Raw genomic sequence first — 26,652 nt, 5'->3', positions numbered from 1 at the left:
TAGCTATGGAGAAGTTATGGGGTAAGGGTCCAGGGTGGAGGACCAGGGCACTTAGGCTCTGGTGATCTGAGGTGGGAGTGAGGCATTATGGGAAGATGGGTAATAAGTTCAGGCTGCAGAGAGGGGCCGTTCGTTGGCAGGTACTGTCTCCTGCAGCTCCAGTAACACACATTTCTTTTCTCAGGGGCAGAAGGGAGAGGGCATGAGAACTACAGGAGTGATGTCACTCCTGGAACAGGAGGCTGGGCCCATTCCTTGTCTAGGGCCCTGTTGTACTGTGGCCTGGTGCATGAGGCATATGGATGCAACTTTTTCTCTCTCTGGCATGTTATTGATACTGCTTTTCTAAAGCAATGTAGTTAAACAATGCAGTGTCTACAGTACACTGGTGACTTAGCGTTCACTGCTCAACATTTCCAAAGGTAAAGTGACAATTGTGTTTTGAGCCCCAAATATCATATATGCCCAAATATAAGGTGGCCTGAATATAACATAATCAAAGCCCCATTCTCACTATAAAAGTCCCCTCACTGCCTGAGATGTTTTTGATTAACTTAAAACTATAAAACTTTTGGGCCTTTGCTGGTATAGCTCCATAGATTGAGTGCTGGTCTGGGAACCAAAGGTTCGATTCCCAGTCAGGGCACTGTGGGCCAGGTCCCCAGTTGGGGGAGTGCAAGAGGCAACCACACATGGATGTTTTTTCTCCTTCCCTTTCTCCCTCCCTTCTTCTCTCTTTAAAAAGAAATAAATAAAATCTTTAAAAAAAAAAAAAGAACTATAAACTTTTGAGATGTAGGCAAAATAGTCCAATGTCTACTAATAATATTTAATATAATTACAAATGCACATTTGAAAGCACATATAAAATAACATTCACATTTCATAAAATAACTTTCTTCAAATTCATGACAAAATCTTTGACCAGAGTCTTGGTCTCGAGTTGCTTTCCACATCATCTAACATGGTTTTCGAGCGAACGTTTCCTTTCCTTTCATGGCATTGTCTGAGATCCAGGCCTGAGAATCTGACTGGAAACATTACATGAGCCACAAGTGCTCATCTGGATCACATCAGGACATTTGGCCTTTTTATTTGTACAGTAAGTGGGTATTTTCACTCTTCATTTAGTGTGTGATTTTTAAAGCAATCCTTAAAATGCTTGTTTTATAACTTTTGCTAACTCTAGATTGTGTGATCATGTTTCCAAGAATAGTGGTTAAATCTGTGTTAAATTTCTTTGTGCTTTTTTGTTTTGTTTTGTTTCTCACCAAGCCCACCAAGGGTCTTCCATAAATATTGAAAACTAGCAATGGTTGGACCATGTCAGGGTAATGTGCGTTGACAGATGGTCGTTGGCACTAATTCAGTGCCAACAGGAAGCCCCAGTTTGGGGTGCGGAGAAGAAGGAAACTTTTTATTCAGTGCAAAACAGCTCAACTGTGATACAGCATAGTTAGGAAAACAGTACAGCTGTGAGGCAGCCCCAGAGCCAGGCGGCCCTGGGGCCAGGCGCCTCTTCGGCTAGACAGCTCTCCTCCTCAGTAGTCTGCTGTGCTCTGCTCTATGCCAATATGCTTTGTGCTGTGCTGGCCTGCCCCACTCTGGTGAGACATCTTTCATGTTTCAGCTGAGCCAGAAGGGTGCTAGCTGGCTTATATGGACAGAAGCCCCTACCCCTGGCTCCTGATTGGTCTGTTCTTATGCAAATGAGGACTCCAAATCCTCACAGTTTGACTGGTCCAAAAGGCACTGTCCTGACAGGCTAGAATAGAGCGACTCTGATTGGCTGGAGCTACACAGCCTTGATTGGATGGGGAAAGCTTCAGTCATATCAGTTGAAAATAGGATTCCAGAAACTCCTTTAAAGGGCTGGCTCAGATGGCAGAAACATAGTGCATGCAGTTTAGCTCAAAGACAGGCAGTCCGGTGCCAGCTTCTCTGTGAAGTACAGTTTGCAATAGAGGCCACTTTGCAGAAATGGCTGCTAGGCTGTGTGTTTTTTTAATTTGAGCCCAGTTAACCACGAGGAGCCCTTCTTAGTAGGTATCTTTTTTTATTCAGTGTTCACATTTGTCATCCCCAAATAAATAGTACATCGTTCTGCAAAAAAGTAGGTGAGAGGGCCTCAGATAATTGGAAACAAATTGTTAGAGCTAAAATGTCAGGCCACTCCCTTTTTGAAGTATCTGTGTTTATGGGTTGCTATGTTTTCTTTCATTTTCCCCACCTTTGGAAATCAGCTTCAATTTGACCATGTCTGGTAGAAGAGATGAGCTTTAGAGCTATTCAGACTCTACATCTTAGCTCTTCCAGTGGCAAACTATATGACTTCGGGTACTGGCTTTATTTGAATGGTGGCTTTATCTGTCTTAGCTCCAATTTCCTGCTGTTCAAATTGGGATAACAATGTCTGCATCCCAGGACTGTTTGAGAATCAAATGCAATAATGTATGACATGGACCAGGCACATACTTGGGTTCAAAACAGTTAATGCTGCCCTGGCTGGTGTGGCTCAGTGGATTGAGCACCAGCCTGAGACCCAAAAGGTTGCTGGTTTGATTCCCAGTGAGGGCACATGCCTAAGATGTGAGCCAGGTGCCCCACTGGGGGCAACCAGTTGATTTATCTTTTGCCTCTCTCCTCCTCTTTCTCTCTCCCTTCCCCTCTCTCTAAAAAATAAATAAAATCTTAAAAAAAAAAAAACTTAGCTCTTTTTCCTATTGATTTTTAAGAGACTTTTGTGGTTAACCCTTTATTGTGAGTATGCCAAATATTTTTCTTAGTTTGTCTTCTATTTCTTTTGAGCCAAACAGATTAATAGATAAATCCATCAACATTTTCCTAAGGGATCCTGGATTTTTTTTCCATGAAGTTAAAGAAGCTTATGCTTCGGGACCCATCATGTGCTTCAGCCTCTCCCAAGGCCCTGTACTTAATTTTGTATTTGCAATTTTGTATTCTTTTTATTAAAAGAGCTCAGCTTAGGTAAACTTCAGTCCCCACAAAATCTAGAACTGCCCTTGATATCATGCTTAGAAAGGCCACTCCTCTTCAAATTATGAAATTTTTAAATATGATTAACTTTATATCTTTTCTTTTGACTTATTTTTATTTTCTAGTTTTTCAGTGCTAAAGTGGATCACTAGTGCAGTAATTTTTTAACAGTTCATTTTTCTCAGAACTAAATGGAGCTCTGCCGCGTATTCATTCATTCACCCATTCGTCCAAACCTTTCCCTCATCTCTTGCACCCAGCTGAGTAGTGAAGCAGCAGTAGGTTTCTGTGAGGAAGCAGGAGGGGAGGGGGCTGGAAGGCTGCATGGTAGCCCGGGATGGGGGCTGCATGTTAGATTCATAGGGCTGCTGAAACAAAGTGCCACAAACTGGGCGCAACAAGAGAAATTTATTCCCTCACGGTTCTGGAGACTAGAAGTCCAAAATCAAGAGGTCAACCTCCAAAGGGCCAATGGGAGAATCTCTTCCAGGCCCTTCTCTTAGCTTCCAGTGTTGCTGATAATCCTTGGTGTTCTTTGGCTTGTAAAGACATTACTCCAGCCCCTGCCTCTGTCATCATCTGACCTTCTCCCTGTGTTCCTGTAGGTGTCTCTTCTCATAAGGACACCATCATATTGGATTAGGATCCATCCTAATGACTCCATCTTAACTTGATTACATCTGCAAAGACCTGATTTTCCAACTAGGTCACATTCACAGATACCTGAAGTTAGGACTTCAACATATCTTTTGAGGGGACACAAGTCAACTCATTATAGGGGGATTTGGAGGCTGATTGTTCCTCACCTCATGTGCTCACCCAGTCCTGATTACACTCTTTCTGGAAGGAGGAGCTCACTGCCTCTGGGTTGAATTTGTCTTTCTCTTTCTCTCTCTTTCATTCTCCTTCCTCCCTCCCTCCCTCCCTCCCTTCCTCCCTTCCTTCCTCCCTTCCTCCCATTGCTCAAGCAACAGCCTCAGCTTCCCTAATTTGGTTAGGGAAATAGACATACAAGTCCAGGAAGCACAGATTCCCAAACAAGATGGATGAAAAAAGGCCTACTCCAAGACACATTATAATTAAAATGCTGAAGGTTAAAGATAAGGAGAGCATCTTAAAAGCAGCAAGAGAAAAGCAGTTATTTACCTACAGGGGAGTCCCCATAAGACTGTTAGCTGATTTCTCAAAAGAAACTTTGCAGGCTAGAAGGGATTGGCAAAGATTATTCAAAGTGATAAAAAGCAAGGATATACAGCCAAGATTACTCTATCCAGCAAAGCTATCATTAAGAATCAAAGGGCATATAAAGAGCTTTCCAGGCAAGAAAAAACTGAAGGAGTTCCTTATCACCAAACCATTATTATGTGAAATATTAAAGGGGCTTATTTAAGAAGATCAAAATATCAACAATAAAATGGCAATAAATACATATCTATCAACTTGAATCTAAAAAACAAACTAAGCAAACAAGAAGAGACACAGAATCATGAACACAGAGAACATTTTGATGGTTGCCAGATGGGAGGGGAGTGTAAGGGAATGGGTGAGGTGGTGAGGGGATTAAGAAGCACAAATATGTAGAAGCCATAGGGATGTAAAGTACAGTATAGGAAATGGAGTAGCCAAAGAACTTATTTGCATGACCCATGGGCATGAACCATGGTGTGGGGGTTGCCTGAGGGAGTGGAGGATGCTGGGTGGAGGAGGGCAAAGGGAGAAACATTGGACAACTATAATAGCATAATCAATAAAACATAACTTTTTTTTAAAAAAAGCCCAAGTCCTTGCTATGTCAAACTAGTCTACCTGCTGCTCCTGCCACGTTCCAGCTTCAGGCCCTACTCTCTGCTCAGCTACACTGGCCCCTGATTGTTCCTCAGTCATGTGTGTTTGTATCTCAGGGTCTTTGATTTTGCTTCCCCTCTGCCCCAAAAGTTCTTCCTCTAGGCTTCCTCCTAAGACCTTCCCTAAATATCCTATTTCTAGTGACACTCACATCTCCCTCTATCTTCTATTCTGTTTTCTCTATATGTTAACACTTTTTACTACCTAATACACTGTATTTGTATATTTATTTTCCTCCCTCCCTCCCTCCCTCCACACAGAATGTTTGCTCCATTAGAAGGCTTTGTCTCACAGCTACAGATCACGCTGGAGCACCACCACCCTGTCCCAGCACAGCTCATCCTCCACGGAGGGCAGAGGTTGGTGGTCAGTGGTCACAGCCAGTCCTTGCAGCTGACTGGCCTGTGTAAATCCCTTCCATTTATCTGCTAACAGCAATCAAGGCTCAAGTACAAGAGGAGGGTGTACTCAGCCCACATGAAGGGTGCATCTCAAGTACCCAGCATGAGTGACAGGGGAGGCTGTGCTACTGAATCCTACAGGACACCTACTACATTAGGCCACACTACCAAGACACAGAGTCAGAGAAGCTCTACCTAATACCTAGAAACAAACACAGGGAGGCTGCCAAAATGAGGAGACAAAGAAACACAGCCCAAATGAAAGGACAGATCAAAACTCCAGAAAAAGAACTAAATGAAATGGTGATAAGCAATCTCTCAGATGCAGAGTTCAAAACACTGTTTATAAGGATGCTCAAGGAACTTAGTGAGGACCTCAGCAGCATAAAAAAACCCAGTCAGAAATGGAGGATACACTAATTGAAATAAAGAACAATTTACAGAGGAACGACAGAATGGATGAAGCTGAGAATCAAATCAATGATTTGGAACATAAGGAAGCAAAAGCAACCAATCAGAACAATAAGAAGAAAAAAAAAAGAATCCAAAAATATGAGGATAGTATAAGCAGTCTCTGGGACAACTTTAAGAGGTCCAACATTCACCTCATAGGTGTGCCAGAAGGAGAAGGGAAAGAACAAGAAATTGAAAATCTATCTGAAAAAAGTGAAAGAAAACTTCCCTAATTTCGTGAAGGAAATAAACATGCAAGTCCAGGAAGCACAGAGTTCCAAAAAAGAGGGATGCAAGGAGGCCCACTCCAAGACACATCATAATTAAAATGCCAAAGGTTAAAGATAAAGAGAAACTCTTAAAAGCAAGAGAAAAGAAGTTATCAGATCATTGCCAGATGGGAGGAGGGAGGGAGAGAATGTGTGAGGAGGTGAGAGGTTTAAGAGGTACAAATAGGCCTGGCTGGCATGGTTCAGTGGAATGAGTACCAGCCTGTGAACCAAAGGGTTGTCAGTTCAATTCCTAGTCAGGGCACATGCCTGGGTTGCAGGCCAGGTAAGGGGTGTACGAGAGGCAACCACACAGTGGTGTTTCTCTCCCTCTCTTTCTCCTTTCTTTACCTTCTAAAAATAAACAATTTTTTTTTTTTTTTAAAAGAAGGCTTCATCTCGTTCACTGCCACATCCCTTGCACTGGCATGATGCCTGGCATGTAGTTAGTACTCAGTAAATATTAATGAGATGAATGGACTTGTAGAGCAATCCCACACCTGTCCAACACTGTTTTTCATTACCTATCTGGCTCCTTGCAGCGACCCTAGGAGGTAGACACACCAAGGATTTTTTCACAAATAAGACAAATGAAGCCCAGAGAGGTAAAGCAATTGGCCTAAGCTCATGGAACTCTTAAGTAATGGGGCTCTGGTCTGTGACTCTGCATGTCCCATGCTGAACTGAGCAGCCCTCAAAGATTCACTGCTTATTGATCACATCTTTGCATCATCCACAGTTGACAGGGGGACCATGCTGAGGCCAAATCTCTCACTTTCCCCTCCTTCCATTGATGAGCATCTCCAATAGATCTTGGTCTTTTTTTCCCTTGGGATGTACTGGACAAGTAACCCTTGTATTCTCTCTCCTGCCAAGAAGGGGTGGGCGTGTCTACTCCTGGATTCCCAGCAGTGGGCACTAGAGACAGCATTCCACACTCTTGGAATAATTCCAGTACCATAGGGAAGGACAGCCTGTGGGTCTGGAGAGACTGTGTTGGTTTCAGTGTCCTGTTTCCTCTCCTCTCTGCCCTGTGCTTAGGCATCTCCTTGGCCAGAGCCCTGGCTTTCCTTGGAGAACCATCCTTGGAAGTCTGTGTCCTAACCTAGAGGGATAAGTGGGAAAGAGCTTTGTAAGTCCTTCCGGCCCCATTACCCAGCTGGTATCTGAATATGCTCAGCACAGCCACCTCCAGCGAAAGATGGATGCCCCCTCATTCAGACCTGTCTTTCCGGCACAGAGCAGTAGGGAGATAGCTCTGTGGATCCGGGAGAAAACAAAGTTAGTTTCCTAACTCTGCCTGGAAAGCTCTTCCTTGAATGTTTGCTGGGCAAGTGACTCTCCCTTGAAGTCTTGGCTTCTCCAGATGTTTCCTTCTCTCAGCTCAGAAGACACATTGCCCACATCGCAGTGTGGCCCATGACCTGCCCCGTGTCCACGTGATCTGCTCCTGTCTGTCTCCCCTGTGGAACAGTGGGCTCCTTCAGGGGAGAGACCCTGTCTTACCCATGCTGTGTCCCAGCCCCTGACACAAGTCTGGCAGGGATGAGGTGCCCACACTTTCATGTACAAGTGAATAAATTAACTTAATGTAGGAAACTGGGTGCTTCATAATGGAATTGAAAGCATTGGGAAATGGGAAGGCCAGGGAAGCACAAATAAAAAGACTCAAGTCACTTCAACAAGCATCCATCTAGTGCACTGGTGCAGGTAGATACAAAAATGTTTTAAATGTACCGTATTTACTAAGGTCAGTCTTTCATAGTTACCATGAAGTCAATGAAGTTTCAAGGCCATCCTCTTCACAAGACTCTCTCTAGACCCTGAACCTAATTTTGTATTTTTAGAAGCTACACCTACTTCCCCCAGTTGTATCAAATTCAGAATCTGCAAAACCTGGATTCACTGTTGCATTCAATAACTACTTATTATCCCCTAATAGGTGCCCAGCACTGTGCTAGGCACTGGGAATAGAGCAATGAGTAACAGATAAAACCCTCCTGGAACTCTTCTCAGTACAACGCAAAGACAGGCAATAAGCAGGAGGTCACTGCAAAGCATAGTGCTAGAGGGGGAAATGAGGTACAGAGGCCTCCTTTTTTTTTTTTTTTTATTTTTTTTTATTTTATTTTTTTTTGGTCATCCATCCAGACCCCTTACAAAATTTTTCGTTCTTGCTTTTGTTGTACGTCTTGGTGGGAGTCTGGGCTTGCTTGATAAAACAGCGGCCCAAAAGTCCAGATCCTTGCTTGCTAAAGAAAACCAAGGCAGCCAGAGGTAGACACATGATATAAGCTCAATTAATTGTGGTCTTCTGCCTGGGACTCTGAACCTGGACCTGATGCTCAGGTTCAGAGTCCTGAATTCACTGGAGAATTCACTCAGGAGAAGCTTCAGGGTTTAATGGGGGCAGTTACATCATTGTCGTAGCCAAGGTGTTCCTGTGGTTTAGGCTATCCGGCTTCTCCTAGTCACCATTCGTTTCATCTGGTTCTCTGGGCTTCTTGTGGATCCCTGAAGTGGAATTCCAATAAATTTACCTTCTACTTAGTTTTTCCAGAGTAAGTTTCTCTTCTTGGCAACCAGAACCCTGATTGGAACAAACTCCTAATTGAACCTTGGCAGAGGAAGGCAAGCTTTCCAAGTGTGGAACATCTATGCTAATATCTGAAGGAGAATAAGAATAAGTTAGATGACAATGTGGGAGGAAGAGGTGGGAATAGCAGGGAGCGCAATGTTCCGCACAGAGGAATCAGCTTGTGCAAAGGCCCAGAGACTAGGAGGTGAAAAACTAAAACATGAAAGGGGGGAAACAGCAAGTGACTTGAGGCCTTGTTTGTTACATTAAGAAACTTGAGTTTTTTCCTGAGGGAAACCAGGAGACACTGAAGGACAGCGGGAAGATCAGACTCTTAAGACCACTCTGAAATGTGGAGAATGGACTAGAACAGCAAGAGAGGCAGGGAGGCCAACTTGAAGCGTGTTCAGGCATGAGATGACGGTGCTTGGACTAGGGTAGAGCAATGGAGAAGGATGGCAAAGTTGCCTCAATAGCTACAATGGACGTTAAATGGATAGAATGCAGTGGCTGGTTGAGAGGGACAAAGAGGACTCATGCTTTTGGCTTGGATGGGGGTATCATTGAGAGCCAGGAGAGGAGGAAATGGTTTTTGGGTAAAGAGTTTAATGATGGATATGTTCAGTTTAAAGTGCTTGGGGCACATTCAGATAATGTCCAGGACCTGCTGGATGTGCAAGTTTAATATTCAGGAAAGGTGTTTGGATTCAAGATACAGATGACATTAGCACCTAGATGCCGACTGGTGCTACAAGAGTAAGCGAGGTGAGCTGAGGGAGGAAAGCAGAACGTTCATGAGCCAGGACAGAAAAGGGAGCCGAAAAGGAGACTGAGAAGCCCCAAGGGGTCAAATAAGGAGACCAAGAAATGCCCATGAGGTCTTGGCTGGTGATTGTAAACTCAGGATGGAAGTTTTTATGAGAAACGTTTTGGAAAAGCTACTGAGAAGGTAAGATGTGAATTCACACACAGGATGGGGAAAAAGTAGGGTTACAGTTGTGAGTACATGAGACACAGAGTTTATTCATCTATTAATTATTGTAGCATTTTCCATACTAACTGTAAAGCTATTTTTGCCCCACTCTGTATATTGGAGGATTGCTAGGTATGAGGTTCTAAGTTTAGTGACTCACATATTATTTAGTTCTCCCAGCAATCCTTAACCATCAGCCCCATTAAAAAAAAAAAAAAAAATCAAGACAATTGAAAATATCTTGCCTAACTTCACACTGCTCATAAGTGGTAGGAATGAATCCTAGATCTACCTAGAACTCACATCTGAGTTTTTTCCACAACTACTATGTCCAGATCCTGCCATGTAGGATAGTTTTATTAGTTTGTGATTAGGTTCAACAAATATTTGACTTTACTGTGTGCTAGGTACTGTTCTAGGTGCTAAACAAGAAAAAATTTCAATCTCTTTGCATTCCGTAGGGGGTCAGATATAAATATTGCAGTATGTTGTGTAATAACGGTAGGCATGGAGATTCCTCAAGCAGGAAAGAAGGGGTTACATTTTAAATACGGTAGACAGTGGGGATCTTACTAGTAAATGTGATGTTTGAGCCAAGACATGATGAGGCAGAGGTAGCCAGTCATCCAGTTATCTGGGGGTTAAGGAGGAAGAGAAAACCTCCAATGCCTGGCATCTCCCAGGATCCAAATGGAGGCCAGGCCAGTGTGGCGGGCGAGGAATGAGAAGGGATTATCATCATAGGAATTTAGAGCAGAGAAAAAGTGTATGGAGTAACAGGGAGCAGGGGAGAATAGACCAAATGTAGGTCTGTGTAGACCAAACTTAGTATTTTTACTTTTTAAAATCCTCATCAGAGCATACATTTATTGATTTTAAAGATAGGAAGGGATGGGGTGGGAGAGAACCATTGACATGAGAAACATTGCTTACTTGCTCCCTGTACATGCCCTGACCAGGAAGTGAACCTGCTCCCTAAATTACGTGCTGACTGGGGATTGAATCCACCACCTTTTGGTTGGACAATGCTCCAACCAGCTGAACCACCTAACCAGGTGGAAAGCCATTTGGTGGGTTTTGGGCCATGTTGCTTTTTTTCCCCTTTCTTTTTAAAGGATTCCTTTCTCTGGCTGCCGTGTTGAAAAGGGAGCAAAGGGCTAAGCAGAGAATCCAGTTAAGGCTATGCTGGCATCTAGAAGAGAGGAGATGAGACAGATTTCTACTGTTTTGGAGGGAGAGCCAATAGATTTTATATATTAGGCATAGAATTTGACAGTTAAGCAACTGAAGTCTTTTGGTTTTTGCTATCAGGCATTTGCCATTAGAGACTGAGAACAGCCAATGAGGTAGAAACTGTTGTCTTAGAAGTCTCAAGAAATTATTTACTGTCAAAGGCCACCTATAGAATGAATGAAACCCTACTGTATATAGCACTGGTTACTGATCTTGAGAAAGCTTTGGTGTTTGCAGTTTGTGAATGTAAAATGAACTGGTGGAGTAGCCAACTCTTTCAAAGGGGCATTAAAGATGTGGACTCTTGAAAAACAAGTCATTGCCTACTTGTATGCTGATGCTAAACGCATCATTACTCATACAAGGTGCATGCTGGGTACATCCACTATGTTCCATAGCATAGTAGGTTCTAAAATACACTGCTCAGTGTCTGTAACAAGACAGGGGCGTTGTTCCAGGGGTCGTCAGTATACGAGGTGGCGTTGAAGCACTGGTGGAGTGGAGGAGGGGCTGTGAAAACCTGGCTGTCAGGCCTCACTCCAGCCCACTTTCCTAGCTGAACTAGAATTCTGGTGTAAGCAGACCCACTTTCCTAACCACACAACTTGCTGTTAAACTCAGTCCTCACCCATTCCCACTGATGGGGAGGCTGGGCAGGCTAGGAATAATGCAATTTATAGCTCATTTCCACAGCCTAGCAGTCCCTAAAGTTCTCTGAAGTATTTGCACAAGTCTGTGTGGCTTTATCTTACTCCTACCCACCAAAAGCTATGAATTGACTTGTTAGAATTTCAGTCAAGAGCACTGCTAAAATAGAGTGGGTTCGCTTTACTGAATCAGGAAGACACAAATATTGTTTCTACTCATTACCCCTCTTAGATTAAGCCAACTTCCAGAACATTTCAGACATCCAGATTCTGTCAGGCACAGCAGCACAGTAAGGTTCATTCGTCTGCCTAGAGGCTCTCCCCTAAGGCGGCAACCAGGGCTCAGCAGTAGCTGCTGGGATGCTTGCATGATGCAGCTATGCTGTCTTGGCCATGAAGGTGGTTAGCCTGAGGCTACTGTGTACTTCAGCGTGACAATGAGAAGGCAAGTGCACCAAGTTTGTTACCATGCATTAGCAACGACTCAGTCCAAATTCACAAAATGTGTTTATAGATGTTTGTATATTGGTTACTTCCAGTAACGTGACCTGAGAAACTGTCTCCTCATGGAAACAGAGTAATAAGATTTTAAAAATTCTAAGTCTTATTTGTTTGCAGATTGGTGGATGCTAACTTCGAAGTCACACTCAACTACATCAAGTATCACAATGTTTATTGATAGATACAAGTATATAAAATCAGGGCATGAACATGACTTGATAAATTAAGTAGACTTAATTTCAATACTATAATAAGAGGGACCAATTCAAATTCTCACCATTTGTTTCACACCCACAAAAACCACTTCAAGGGCATTAACGATCTCTCAAAACTGATCAGTTTTGTGCAAGTAAACCATGTTTCTTTTAAAAAGACGTGTGCACTTGCCCAGGCTCAAGGATATTAAAATCTAGCACATAAAGCCCATTACTAGAGGTAGAAATACAGGCAATATACTATTACGGCAACAACCATCAATTACAGTTAAGAATTTTTCTGTAACAACCAAATGGATAATCAAATATTGCAACAACTCAAGTATTACTGAGCAAAGTGCATTTCTACAGTATTCAGTGTTGCTATTCAGTTTTCTAACTTAAAACAGCCTATGATAACTGGCAGCAAAGAAGATCCTTGCAATAGACTGCCTTCTGCTTGAGAACTTATGATGTAAGTATTGCATGCTGCTAATATACTATCTAAACATTAAAGATACTCCTAAAATATTTGATGGTAGACTATGATTAAGACATTACACTACAAAAAACCTTATGCAGAAGGAAATCCTAACTGACGTGCTTCTGCTTTAAATATTGTGAAAACATTACAGCGGAATGAATTTTCGCAGTGGTTAGGTCAAATGCAGTTACATCATATCAACAGTATGTTTTGCACAATTTAAGGCTTTGGCTGGTTCTTTAGTCAGCTTCTTCCTCTGATTCTTCTTCTTCAGCAGTTTCTAGCCAGGTTAGCCACTGATTGACCTGTGAATTTGTAATTTTAAAGAATAGGTATTACAGAGAAAAACTCAGAAGCAGAAGCTTTGATTCAGGACCTAACTAGCAGCCTACTCAAGTTTTATGCCTTTTATAAGTGCGAACAGCCTCCAGGACATACTGCAAGTGTATTATTTGTATATTAGCTTTTAAGTTACTTTTAAAAGTGTTCATTATTTAGATTTGGGATAACATGTAAGCCATTTATGTAAGTTAGCTTAGATGCCCTTCCTTGGCACTGCTCCAACTGTATTTCAGGATCATCTTAGTATGAGACAGTGGCCCTTTCCAAGTCTGTATGTGTTAAAGCAGTGCTGTGGAGGGGAAAGGGGAAGAATGTAAGATTATAAATTAGATTTCTAGTTCTATTCCAAAACCACATGATCAGATTCTCTAAGAACAGAGCTAAAGTATAAATGCTGCAAGGATTGACTGAAACTAGTTTGTGAAGTAAAACACAAGGCATTGTAGGCCAGTGTTCCTCAAAGCTTGGCCCCCGGAAAACTGGTGTAATAATCACCCGGATCATGTACCACAGACCTATTAAACCAGAATCTCTGGGGTTAAGGACTGGGACTTGCTTTGTCATTTTAGAATCCCCTAGGGCTACAATTCCACTTCGTAAGATTGAAAATCAAGCTATAAGAAATCTAGAAGCAATCTCTTCTTTACTGGCATTAAGCATACCCAATCTTGCACAATCACCCAATCTTTGTAAGTGACTTTACTTAAAAAAAAAAAAAAATTAAAAAAAATTAGCCACCTCTGCTTTAACATCTTACATAAACCAGCACTAGGACTGAGGCCTTTCACTTCATAGCTGGTCTCCATTTTGTTACTAACTGCCTCCTTTACAGTAGTGGGTAACAGTGCAGAATGAGGTACAAACCACCGATTATTTTGCTTGTATTTCAGTTTTAAAGGCTCTTTGGTAAAATACCAAGTAAATCAGAAAAAACACCGTTTTTCTCGAGCAAAAGATTTACCTGGAACAAAGCCTTGCCTTTCCCTGGAAACTCTTGGGTTATATCTTCTTTCCAAGCCAAGAAAGCTTCTTCTTCAATAATTTCCATGTCATAGAAGTGAACAAAAAAGCGGAGTAACATGCCTAAAGACAGAATGCAATCTCATTATTTAGTACACAGTTTAAAAATCACCCCACACTTGCTACTCTGCTATTGGTCATCTCACCTTTTGGGAAGTTGCTGTTGTAGCAGTGCACCTGAAGGGCATACAGGGCACTGACCTGCAGATCGACATGATCGTGAAGGAATTTCTGCATTACTGGCTTGAAAGAAAGAAGCAGTTGTTTTTCCTGCTCTAACTGTTCTTTGGAAGGAGCAGAGGAAGAATCTGTTTCATCACTGGGTGGGTTTACTTCACTAGAAATATACTGTAAGAAGCTACAGAAAAAGAGATCGTATTAGAATGCAAAAGCCAATATTCCACCTTAAGAAACAGACAATTCTTAATCCTTTGCCCTGCAGACTTTTGATACAAGACCGATTTTATCTTACCTAGTCATTAAGATGTTCACAAACCCTTTATCTACATGAAGCTTGGGAGAGATGTTGTCTTTAATCCACTTATATATGGTCTGAGGGGATGGATCCAACTTTATTTGCTTCAACAGTTCCTTCTCCAATTTGAGGAGTGGGAATAAGAAACTAAGTCCCTTTCCTTCCAAAATCTCCAACATGCGATCCTTATTTTGATCAATTTCTGAAGAGACAAAGCCATTTGCATCATCAGGTAATGATTCCCTCAATGTACAAGGTTCACCAAACTCCTGACATTTAAAGCAAATCAGCCCTGGCTGGTGTGGCTCAGTGGATTGAGTGCCAGCCTGTGAACCAAAAGGTCACTGGTTCAATTCCCAATGAGGGCACATGCCTGGGTTGTGGGCTGGGTCCCCAGTGGGGGCATGTGGGAGGCAACCAAACATTGGTATTTCTCTCCCTCCCTTCCCCTCTGTATAAAACCTTCTTAAAAAAGCAGCAAATTAAGGTACTTAAAACTTGTTAACTTTTAATGGAAGTGAAATCTTATTTGTGGTAGGTAATGCCTACCATTATGTGGACAGGATAACCACACTGTCTGATCTATACAAATCCATTCAAAGTACCAAGGAATCTAGAGTTTGCATTTAAGGAACAACATGTTGAGCATTCTCTTACCTGGGAGCATTTTCTGCATATTGACCTTGCTTTGTTGGAAAAGTTCTGTTAACCATTCTCGATCTTGTAATTTAGCTAGTTGCTGAAGACAAAGTAAGAATAGAGGAAAATGGGTGCCACTTTCCAGTGGTTGAGCTAGTTCTGAAATGCTCACCAGCTCTGAAATGATGGCACGAGCTGCAAACTGTGCTAAATAGGATTTCACCAAGGGGATGTCAACCTCCAGTTTGGGGCACTGGTCCAATACATTCAGGAAAGCCTTAAAAGGAATATACACATGGTCAGTTTGTTCGCTGTCAAATTTGAATGGGAAGAGTTCTCACAGAATCAGGAAAGCGTTTTACCTGCATGAAGTTGTCACTTGTAGCTATCCCTTCCTGTTTGAGTAAACTGATCAAAGAACTTGCTTTTTCTTTATCTTCATCACTTCTATCTAGTGATAGGATGATTACTTTGCTTAACATCTCCGGGAGAAAGTGTTTAGGAGCCCTCATTTCTCTTACACCATTGACAGCTTCATTCGCATTTCCACTATTCAGGTATTCAGTCACAACAGTTTCCTGAAAAGAACACAATCCACATGTCTTAAGCGCTTTTTTAAAAAACTCGAATGTACTCCATATTTAGACTACGAAACTATTTGCAACTTACAGTTAGTTTAAGTAGTTCTTCCTTTGAAGGTGGTGGCTTTTTACTGGTCTTGGCAGGCTTTTCCTGAATAAGTGGTGGATTAGTTTTAAGACCAAGCTGAGGCGTCTAAAAAATAGTAACATCGTTATGTTTAGTAACAAATTTTTAAAAAATTGTGAATTTAGAAGGAATACATTTAAAAAATCATCAGACATCTTCAGAAAGTCCTAAGTAGAGAAAGTAATCATATTATGGTCAAATACCTGTCCCAGAGGTGGTGTCTGAGTGCGTGGTGGTTGTGCACTAGGAGGAATCATAGTTATCTGGGGCTGAAGCTTTGGCACTTGATTTTTATTCATTAGGAAGGACTGAGCAGGCCTCAGGCTAATCTAGAATTGAAAACAAATTAAAATAGATATCCAAGTTAACAAAATGCAGTTGAGTAGGTTACTAAATGCAACATTCTCAAATCCTAAGATTAATTCAGTCTATACAAATGTGATAATCTAGGACAGGAATATAAGTTTAACTAATAACCAAAAAGGCATTCCATGTGAACAGGTTTAATTTCTTACAATAAAACTAAAGATCTGATCCACACAAGAATAAGACTGTTAAATCTTGTATTTGTATCAGATTTCTCCTAGGATTAGCATCACTTAAATAACCAGAAAACTAGATTAAAAGTTTAGAAAATACATTGCTTTATTCTTAGTCATTCTATTTAGAGGGAAATCACAATCAAAATCTCAACATTTTCCTGCTCTCACTAAAGACTTTATTTAAAGAGGCTTGCCCTCATATCTCATAATCGTCGCTCATAGGACGCTGGATATACAAAAGAAAGAAAAAACAGTACAGAAAAGAGAAAAAGAAGGTAAAGAATTCCAGCATTAAGTCCTCTTAACGCATCTTTTTATAATCATCGGGCAATAGATTTCTAAATTGACAACTGTGGTATATTAAGTAACATAGGCAAATGTACCTCATCTGCATTAAGCTGTCCTTTCTTAGAAAACCGAGGTGGCATATCCTTCGACTGTCCTTGCAGCTGGGATAAGAGTCCCTGACTCTGGTTATGGTAGAGCTGGCTTAGCCCCTATTTCAGAAAGGGAGAGAGAGAGTCTAGATAAAAAGGGGTCCACAAATTATGGTAATAAAGTACCAAAGGGATGAGCCAAGCCATAAGGAAAGCGTAACTGGATTTGCCCAGAGAAAGTACAAGATGAAACAGGGAAGAATAAAAAAATCTAACCTAACCTTCAAATAAAGCGATGTGATTTTACTAGTACTTGACTAATCTTAAGGATTAAGCATTTCATCCAGTTTCAAGTAAGTGCCACAGATATATATTTGGTTTAGAAAAACACACATAACCCTAGTGTTTGCATTTTTTAAAAAGCAAAACTAAATCACACGTTACGGGATTTAATACTTGTTACCAGAACATTAAGTGTTTTCTTACCTGGCTTTTCATAAACTTGCCTCCCATCTCTCCAAACTGTGACTGTGTGGGAGGCATGATGTGTCCCCCGTGGCCATTGAAGAGCTGATTTGAACGATGTCGACCCATGGTGGGTGAAAATCTATCCTGGATAACTCCTGGACCAGTACCAATTCCGCTACCTTAAAACACATATATCGACAACTTTTTACAACTCTACTACTATGCTATGCTGATTTTTAAATTTAACCAACCACTGTTTTGTTCCAAATCACCTGGCATTTGTCCAAACATATCAGCAAGTCCTCCAAGTGGGTCCCTATCCATTTTCATCCTGGGTGGCATGAAAGGTCCCTCCAGAAAGAAGTCACTTCTCATCCCTTGAGCCATAGGAGCTGGAATAAACACTCCTAGATCCTTTAGAAACAAAGTGAATAAAATACTTCTTTTCAACATTTTATGCAAAACTAAAATTGTTATATTGGGGGAAAGAAACAGAAATACTTGTAGACTACCAGAGTACTATTTATATAATTTCCGAGGCCCACCAGGGGAGTCTCAAAAAAGTGTAAGGAGGGTCATTTGGCCATTATAATCTAAAAAGTGCACATGATATAAGAAACACACACACCACCCCCCTCCCCCCTAAACACTTACTTTTACTGCATCTTGACGGATTTGATTGATCGTCTTTGGTCCATTGTCAAGAAAAGCCTTGCGAGGAACCCAGTGGTGTTCTCGCAACTCTACTGTATCCTTAAATTTAATAATATTTTTAATAAATTTCACTTAATACTCTGAACAGAAAAAGTGAGCTCACCAACATAATGAAAGAAACCAGTTTTACCTGCAGCAGGAAACGAATCCTTGCTGGCAATTCCTTACTTAACATCAAGGAACACATTCGGGCAAAGTACTGATCCATTAAGGACTAGTGAGAGAGAAAAAAATAGTTAAAAGAAAGTGCTATGGCAAATGTATACTACTAAGGGTTTTAAAGACTTCTAGATTACAATCAAAGTTAATGACTAAATAGAATAATCCCTTATATCACAAAAGAAGTCACCTGATTTGAATAAAAGACAAACTACTTACATTATTTCTGTTAATAACATACATACCTTGGCTCGTTCATGGTCTAATCTAGGTCCCACTGTCCTCATTATCTGACAGAGGCATTCCAAATCCTCTCCCATATCTTTGAGTTGGACTCTCTTCTTCTTTTCCAAAAGCTACCAAAAGAAACAGCCTGCCGTTAACAAAGATCTTCTGTTTAGATATAGTACTTTTCCTCAATGTCTGCACTGACTCATAGTTCCCACAGTATCTAACACAGTACTTTCTATTTGGTCCCTATTGAAGAAATCCCTCCAAATTAAGCAATTTAACATGGGTTGGTGATCAGTTCTACCCCTACACCTCACTATACTGCATACTTACTTCCATGTCTAAAACACTGTAATAAGTTTTGCTGACGATCTAAAATACTTAGCCTACTAACATTCTTGCGGGGGGAGGCAGTGCAATATAACTGACTCATTTCCGGCAAATAACTGTGTACCCAGTTATCATCTAAGCCTAAATTACTTACTGTTTTGATGCACTTATGAAGGATAGATTCATGAATAAGATCAAGCTTTCCAAGTTCTCCAATGAATTTGATGTTCCCCAACATCTTGATCTTAGCAATGGCTCTCTGTTCCTCCTCCTCAGGGAGGAGGGGATTTTCACGCTTATCATAGACTGGAAAAAATAGAAATAAAGTCAACATTCAAAATTAAATTGAAAATGTACAGTACTATTAAGCTTCAAATATAATTCTCACCATCAACATTTCTGGTTCGGTTTTCAAATTCATCTTGTAATTTGGAAATTAGGAGGCGTCTGAATGTCTATTAGAAATAAAAGACATTTGGCAAGTTTTACTAACAAAATCTTTTAAATCAACTTTAAAATAGGCAAGGCAAACACTACCACTTACTGTGCTTTGCTTCTGTCCTGGTTGACCCTCTGCTGCTGGGCCATCAAAGTTTGGTGCATCTTCTGCCAATCGCAGACATAGCTGAGCATACAATGAGCTATACTTTGGCTCTTCTAGGGCTTTGTCCACAATCTATAGGAAACAACATTTTTTAAACTAAATACAGTAACTTAAAGAACCCTTCTGTTATAATTTAATAATTCTCTGCAATCTTAATAATCTTAAATCCCACATTTCTTACTAATTCTTCATGCCTCATTTATAATTTGGGAATAAGAATACCTCTTTTGTAAGGATTACTATGTAAACCAAATTAGATAATACATATGAAGCACATAGTACACAGCCTGGAAAAACTCAAGTATTGAAATGTCAGCTATTAAAGCGTATTAAACAAGTAGTTATACAGATCTCATACTAGTCAGAACCCATCCCATTTCCCAAAGTTGAAAATATGCTGAAAATAAAAAATGTAAACGATACTGGAATGCTGTATCAACTATCATACAATTCATCCCCAAGATCAAAATATGGTGTTTCCCACAGCGTGAAAAAAATGCAAACAGCTTGCTTATGATAACTTTCCAAGCATATATAGTATGAACAATTTAAAATTCGCCTCTTAAATCTGAAGCCATTACTAATCAGTGGGTCTTTTAAAAAATCATCATTATTTAGAAATACTTTTATCTAGTTTGTATCTCATAGTTTTAAGCAATAAAAAAAAAGTGTAAAGAAACCAACTTGAGTTTGTTAAATATTTTCCTCCCCCTTTCAGTTAAGTCAACTTTTAACTTACCAGCAGTATGACCCCTTTAAGGATGAGTTTAGACTCTACACCCACATTGAGGAGCTCAAGGCATAGCTTGTCAAACTTTTCAGGAGTAAGCTTATTTAGTATGCTGGGGGGAAAAGGAACCACACTTTAAGTGTCAGCAAACATCAAGAATTACTGAGCTGAGTAACAACTTTAAAATTTTTTTTTCTATCATCTCCCATTAAACATCAAGGCATTTCTTCTTACCCATCTAACTAAAGGGATGTTTAAATAAACCCCATCACTGTTATTTAGATTATAATATCTGTACCTGGTTGGGGGTCCTTGACTGTCTGACAACTCTTTCGTACATGCTCAAAACCCAGAGAACAAGAGCTTCCTTGTTATCAAGGCTAGGTGCAGGAGCTACGGCCTGCTGTGTGCTCCACTGCGTCACACATCGGACAGGCAACGTCAGCACAACAGGCAGAAAGCAACTCAGCCCCCAAATACTGATGGTACTACTCTTTAAAACTGTCAACATTGGCATTCGTTAAAATACATGCTTTGAGCATGAAAACTGTCTTCTGAGTAACACAGCCTTTCCACAAAAGAAAATGCAGCTAATCCCTCCTTCTTTCCTCCTTTTAGTAAAAGGATCAAAGAGACCTATAAACTTACCCTCTTACTTTCCTGAAGATCGCATCATGTCGTTCTTTTTCATTTGCGGAGTTGTTTGCTGCGGAGTTGTCATCTCGTCTAGTGCTTCGTGCAGGAATCCATTTCTGAGCGTTTTGCCCTGGGGTTTTCCCCAGGAACTCGCTAGTAAAAATTAATTATGACAATTTAAAACACTGCATCCAGCCACACAAATCAAATGTCGTACTAATCAGAAATCCTTCTAAATACAGAAATTTCACTCAATTCCCTTACAACCAAATCTCACAATCAGTGCTTCTTAAACAACAGTGTGCGTGTAAATCACCTGAAGAGCTTTTCTAAGAACAGACTGCTGGGACCACTCCCAGTTTCTGCTTTAGTGGGTCTGGAGCAGAGCCTGGTAATTTACATTTCCAATACCAGACTCCCAGGTGATGCCAATGCCGCCACACCTTGGGAACCAACATTTTCTCGTTTTGTATGGACCATGTTGCATGATTAACCTAAATTTAGGTTATGTAGCAAAAATCATGGCCAATAAGGTTAGGATTGCTGGTATCTACTGCTGTAACTATATTGTTATGCATGACAAAGACTTAATACAAATTTGTTATTTGAAAAACTCATTGTTTTTATATCTTTACAATACCTGTTGCCAGCAGTCTTGGGATAGTGCTGAGGTGCACCCCTACTTCCTCCTCCGCCCGAAGAAGCACTAATTAAAAGAAAACATTTTAAAAATCTATACCCCAAATATCTTTCATTTAGAGAGAGAAAGCATCTCACTAACTGTTCTGTATTTTAGAAATTACACCACACACGGACACTGAACGTGGGCCAAATGGAAAGCCAAATAATCGATCACATTTATTTTTCATATGGCAATAGGAGATAATGAAAATTTAAGGACTTTAATAAAAATAAACACAACACGTTATAAATTAAATGTACAGCATATTTATTCAGAATTTTTTGGCGTGGTGATTCTTTTGATTCTGTGATCGGTTTCTAACAATCGCCCAAAATAAATCGACACAAACCTGAAACGAGAAGCACCCCCTTCTGCAATCGCACTCTCCACTTTGGCGGCTTGACAATGAAGAGTCTTCAAAAGAATAATATTAATGGATGGGGTGGGGAGGGATGGGGATGGGAGAAATGAAAAACCTAGAATGAAAAAAGTACCAAAATCAGACACTGCCAACACACAAATCTAAACCCTCCAATTATAATTTATTTCAGATCGTAGCACTGCAGTTGATCAAACTTTTACTGCATTGCAGATCTCATAAGACTAAAATACAAGGTACTCAAACAAATGGGCAGTAAAATTTTGTTTTGTCTAGCCACTTGGAAATCCCCTTGTTTTCAAGGACACAAAAAGAATCTTCACAGAAATCTCAACTGCTAAGACTGAGTCTTTGAAAAAGCCACATTCTACCTCCTTTAAAACTGAGTCCTGAGATCAGTAATATTGAAAATCTAACTATCAACACGGGTACATTATGTGGAAAAATGTAATAAAGTCCCAGTGACAAGTGAAAGTGACTAGATCAGGGACAACCACACTGTCTAGCAGTTTTCTTCACTGTCTATATTTTTAACTCCTCGGCACAGGGGGCAACAGGAAAGACAGGCGAGAGGGACAAGGGTGTACAGGAGCGGGTACTAAACGGGCGGAAGACGAGGGCCACAACATGGCAGCAGGAACCTCCGCCCCATTTCTTCCCTTCCTGGGAACAAAAGAGTAGTGGATTCCTCCCAGCCGGGCCTGAGTTAGGGAAGTGCTTCCGACAGCCTCCCCACGGAGCCGTCGGGGGCAAGCCTCGGCGAGGAGAGGTGGCCGCCCCGGCCGGCCCAGCAGCGACCGGCTCTTTGTTCTCCAGACGGGAAGGCGGCCTCCTTCCCACCCACTGCCTCCAAAAGGGCCCCCTCCCACCCCATAAATCCCCCCGGGACAGACAGTCGCCTCTCCATTCCCTTCCTAACTGGGAAAAGGACATAAATCCTTGTTTCCTTTCTCCTCTCCAGTCTAAGGAAGGGAACGCGGGGAATGCCCTTCGCTCTCCCCACTAAGAATGGCCCTGCCGCTCCTGGCCGGCATCGGGACTTTACACACCTCCCCGCTGGGAGGCCGGTCTCCGGGACTCCTGTGCCTCGGATGGTCCCGCGCCAACGGCCGGGCGCTTGCGCCGGCCCGCGTCCCTCCCCGCTGTGGCGCGTGCGGCCCCGCCACGCTCTCTCCCAGTCCGAACACACCCGCGCCCCGACTCGCCCGGATCCCAGCCCCGCAGCCACGAGGACGGCCGGGGTCACCAGGGTTGCTGTCTTCTACTCCGTCGGCAACAGGAAGGGAGAACAAAGGCGAAGAATATCCAGGAGCCCGAAGCGCGGAAGAAGAGCTAAAAAGGGTCGCCCCGCCCGAGTCCGCCTGCGGCCGCCATTTTGTACCACTCGAGAAGAAGTGGCCTGTGGACGGCGGCCATTTTGAAGCGCTCTACTCGGCGGCGGCGCCAGCAGCGGTGGCTCCACTCACCTTCACCGGGAACTCAGCAGCTGCCACTGCAGCTGCCTCCTCGGGATCCGGTCGTCGGGGACGGGGAAGGGAGGGGGAAGGGGAACGGAAAACAAAAAAGGGGGAGGGAAGGGGGAGGAAGGAGTCGGGAACGGCTGAAAACTCTCAGCTCAGAGGACTCGCTGCTGCAGCCACCACCCGGTACTCGCCGCCACCTCCATAGAGCTCCGACTCACTGCTGGCGCTTAGGCGTGTCTGAAGCCGAACTTATCACTCTGGAGCAGCGGAACCCACTAGAGCCGCCCCGAATGGCTCCTTCGCCACCCAATCAGCAGCCTGGCTGCTGTTCGCCACCAATCCGCGCAGGATGGCGGGGAGGAGCCATAGGGCCAAGCTCGGTTGCGGCGCAGCCCCGCCGCAGTGCGCAAAGCCGTATTCGCGAAGGCTCTGAGGCCAAGCCAGTGGCGTAAGGGGAACCGAGCGCTGCCGAGTTGCGGGCCACTTGCGTAAAGTTCGAGAGCCTTTCTGAGTGTGCGTTGGCGTGGCTGTCTTATCTTCCTCCTGTCTTTGTTCCCTAAGTCCGTACCCCATGCTGGAGTTGTAAAACCCTCTTTCCCCTGTACCTCGTTTTCTCACTGGACTGTGGGAAGAAAACTCGCCCTTCTCCTGCCTTATCCGATTCCTATCTGTAGCCTGTCCCAGCATTGATTTTCTTGGCGCTTCCAAGGAGCCGTGATTGCTCCTCGCAGACGGGGCTCCCCTGGAGCGGGCCTGTAGGATTGAGGCCTGGCGCCCCCGGGGCGCAGCGCCTGGAATCACTGTTGGTCTCGGGCTGTTCGGCTCCGGCTGTCTTAGGGTAGGGGATCCGGGAGAGTAGGGTTCAGGAGACAAGTCGGTGCACCCCAGTGCGTAAAGAAGGGTTCTTTTAGCTCTCTATTTATTCCACCCCTGCAGAGTTAATGAGAAAAGATTGAAAGGGAGGAGTCTATTGTCTGTTTTAGTACCTCACACAAAAACAGCTTTTCCCAAATATGCCCGGCCAGCGGTCACGGAGGAATACTTAGAATATGCCAGGCCAATGTGGAAGAAGTGTTTGCGGAGCGCGAGCGTTGGAGGACTTTAATTGCTAGCTTCTGGGTTTTTTTGTTTTACCCCCCAAATAAATTGAAGATTATCCACTGTGTATTTCTATTTTATGTAAGGCCCAACGTAACAAGTAGGATTAGGCTTTTCAAAGCCGGCAGGGAGAACTGTTTATACGTCTCAGGTAATATTTTAAAGGAGGGGTAGGTACTGTAAAATGAAGTGTTACATGGTTTTCGACATTTTAGTTATCCAAAAATGGAGTCATATTTCCATATTCTAAACAACCAACAGATATTTCCCCATCTTCATTTTGGATGTTCAGTCCTTGATACAATGTATAATCAAAAGTAGGGGGGGGTAGGGGTGTGTGTGTGTGTGTGTGTGTGTGTGTGAACACGCATGACTTAAAGAAAACATTCGATAAAGGGCAGAATTTTCAAAGACCCGAACTTATATTTGACGTGCCAAAACAGCTCTTAAGGCTGAAAACACCTAGTCCTTAATACAATTTTCAAGAAAGTTGCAGTTTTTCCCAGGACATTTAAACCTGATCACAGGACTCCTAGGATGTGGTGTGACCGAAGGTTTGAAACACAATTCTAGCATCTTTAGATCTTTGCCGCATAGTAGGATTATCCCCCCTCTTAATTATGTTACCTCAATTATTGCTATTGTCAACTTCACTTAAACTTTAACAACTGGGAAAGATATTCACTCTTGGAGTTAGTTACATGTAATAAAATGTTTTTTGGGGGAAGTGCAAATTGTGTTTCAAATACAAAAGTTTCCCCCTTTATAACCTCAGGACCCTTCTAGCTTTCAAAATAACACCAGAATAGTATTTCTTATTAGTTTCTGTAGGATTTTACAGTTTGCAAAAATGCTTTCATATATGTGATACTTTATTTTTACATAACTTGTTTACATTATTCATGACTAATACATTAATCTGGTAGAAAGAATAGTGTTGAAAAACACTATTATAGTCTAGACTTCGAAGAGAATATTTACTGAGCCCTGAAACCTGAGTGGTTTTTTTAACTGAGGAACTTGCAACTCAGTAATTTTAAAAAGGTTTAACAATTTAAAAAGAATCTTTGCTAATTGTAAATCCCTCTCTGATATGGGATTTGCAAGTGTGAGTGTATGTGAGAAACTGGGCTGGGAGAAAGTAACCCAAGGTAGAAAAAGTGGAAATATAGATAAAACATAATCTTTCAATTAGTGGGAGAGAGAGATGTTCATAGTTTTGATATATTTTCATCACATCATGGATGTATGAAAATTCAAGCCATTGTGTGGAATTTAGCTTTTAGTTTATAGAAAATTGAATTTTCAATAATACCCACTTTAATCATGCTAGGTTTAACTCTTCTATTTTATGTCATTTTTCTCTAAGATCTAAAGCCTATTCTAGTCCTGACTTGTTAACTCACATAGTTTTACATTATTTTAACTAATCATATTAAATGCTGGTTATTATTCTAACATATATAGCTCCTGGAGCATCTGCTATCCCCTCTGCACTTAAGGATTCCCTAATCGTACGTCTCCAACTCAGATCTCTCACTAACTTCAATTCTGAATTTCCAAAAGCATATTGATCAGAGGTGCAAATTGCAGCCATAATTACTTAGGGCCACTGAGTAATTTTAAACATTTGAGTTAGTTGACATTTAAATTTTAGGAAATTTTACATACAAATCCAGATTTCCATCTTTTCAAGAAATATCTTAAAATATGGCAATATAGGGCCTGAAATTGCAACGGATGTTCAAGTATAGCTGAGTAGCAGCAGCCTCATCTAGATATTTTTTTCTTAATTTCACCATAGTTAAGTCTCACTTGATTCATTTATGTTCCTGTCTGGCCTCTATAGCCATTTTGCTTTTTGAATTATTTGTTCACATTCAACAGATGCCATATGTAACTGATCATCTTCCTATTGTAATCAAAAAGGAATTAGACTAGTTAGTTCAAATATCTTTTCTATTACCATGTAACTTTGGGCAAGTTATGTAACTGCTCTCTCTTCCTAGTTCCTAGATTTATAAAATAGGAATAACATTATTCATATAATTGTTGTAAAGCTTAAATAAGATGATGAATGGAAAGCACATAGCATAGTCCCTGACATAGTAATTACATGTCAATTACTACATTATCAATAATATTGATTAATCAACTGTTTCACAACTATTTTAGTTTTGATAAGGATCCCATTATTTTTCCATACTAAAAATCTGACTCTCACATATTCTCTTTCTTTTGATCAGGTTTAATATTCTGTCAGTTACTGAGTCCTGCTTTTATTTCCGTCTAAGTAATCTTCCTACATACATCTTTTATACTACAACGTCGTTCATGCATGCTAATCTAGGCCTTAGTATAAAATTTTCTCCTGGATTATTGAAAAGTCTAGTTAGTCTCTTATAGTCTTTACCCTTTATCCTGAACACTCACGTCAGTCTTTTTTGTTTTATGTTATTTTATTTATTTTATTAATTTCC

The 26,652-nt window shown here is 41.5% G+C and overlaps 1 protein-coding gene and 1 non-coding gene across 2 annotated transcripts; both read right to left on the bottom strand.

Annotated features, from left to right (window-relative positions):
- Positions 1-12,051: 12,051 nt before the first annotated feature.
- Positions 12,052-23,647, bottom strand: EIF4G2 (eukaryotic translation initiation factor 4 gamma 2). Its single transcript, XM_054582648.1, has 23 exons — positions 23,347-23,647; positions 23,078-23,089; positions 21,582-21,708; positions 21,191-21,256; positions 20,563-20,703; positions 19,924-20,026; positions 19,125-19,256; positions 18,969-19,035; positions 18,735-18,886; positions 18,265-18,375; positions 17,991-18,074; positions 17,801-17,899; positions 17,419-17,560; positions 17,165-17,325; positions 16,685-16,798; positions 15,963-16,088; positions 15,721-15,825; positions 15,414-15,629; positions 15,070-15,328; positions 14,410-14,614; positions 14,084-14,295; positions 13,879-14,000; positions 12,052-12,880 (listed from the first exon to the last, which is right to left on the bottom strand). The coding sequence occupies exons 1-23, from the start codon at positions 23,645-23,647 to the stop codon at positions 12,815-12,817; spliced, it is 3,123 nt and encodes a 1,040-aa protein (XP_054438623.1). The 3' UTR covers positions 12,052-12,814.
- On the bottom strand, positions 16,492-16,632 carry LOC129078356 (small nucleolar RNA SNORD97). The gene has a single exon (XR_008529957.1). It is a non-coding gene; the product is annotated as a small nucleolar RNA SNORD97 (small nucleolar RNA).
- Positions 23,648-26,652: the final 3,005 nt, after the last annotated feature.

The sequence above is a fragment of the Pteronotus mesoamericanus genome, unplaced genomic scaffold (assembly GCF_021234165.1).
Source record: "Pteronotus mesoamericanus isolate MK-2021 breed Mesoamerican mustached bat unplaced genomic scaffold, CSHL_Meso_final contig_1189, whole genome shotgun sequence".
Lineage (NCBI taxonomy): Eukaryota > Metazoa > Chordata > Mammalia > Chiroptera > Mormoopidae > Pteronotus > Pteronotus mesoamericanus.
The sequence above is the reverse complement of the archived record's forward strand: the minus strand, read 5'-3'. Positions and strand labels throughout refer to the sequence as shown.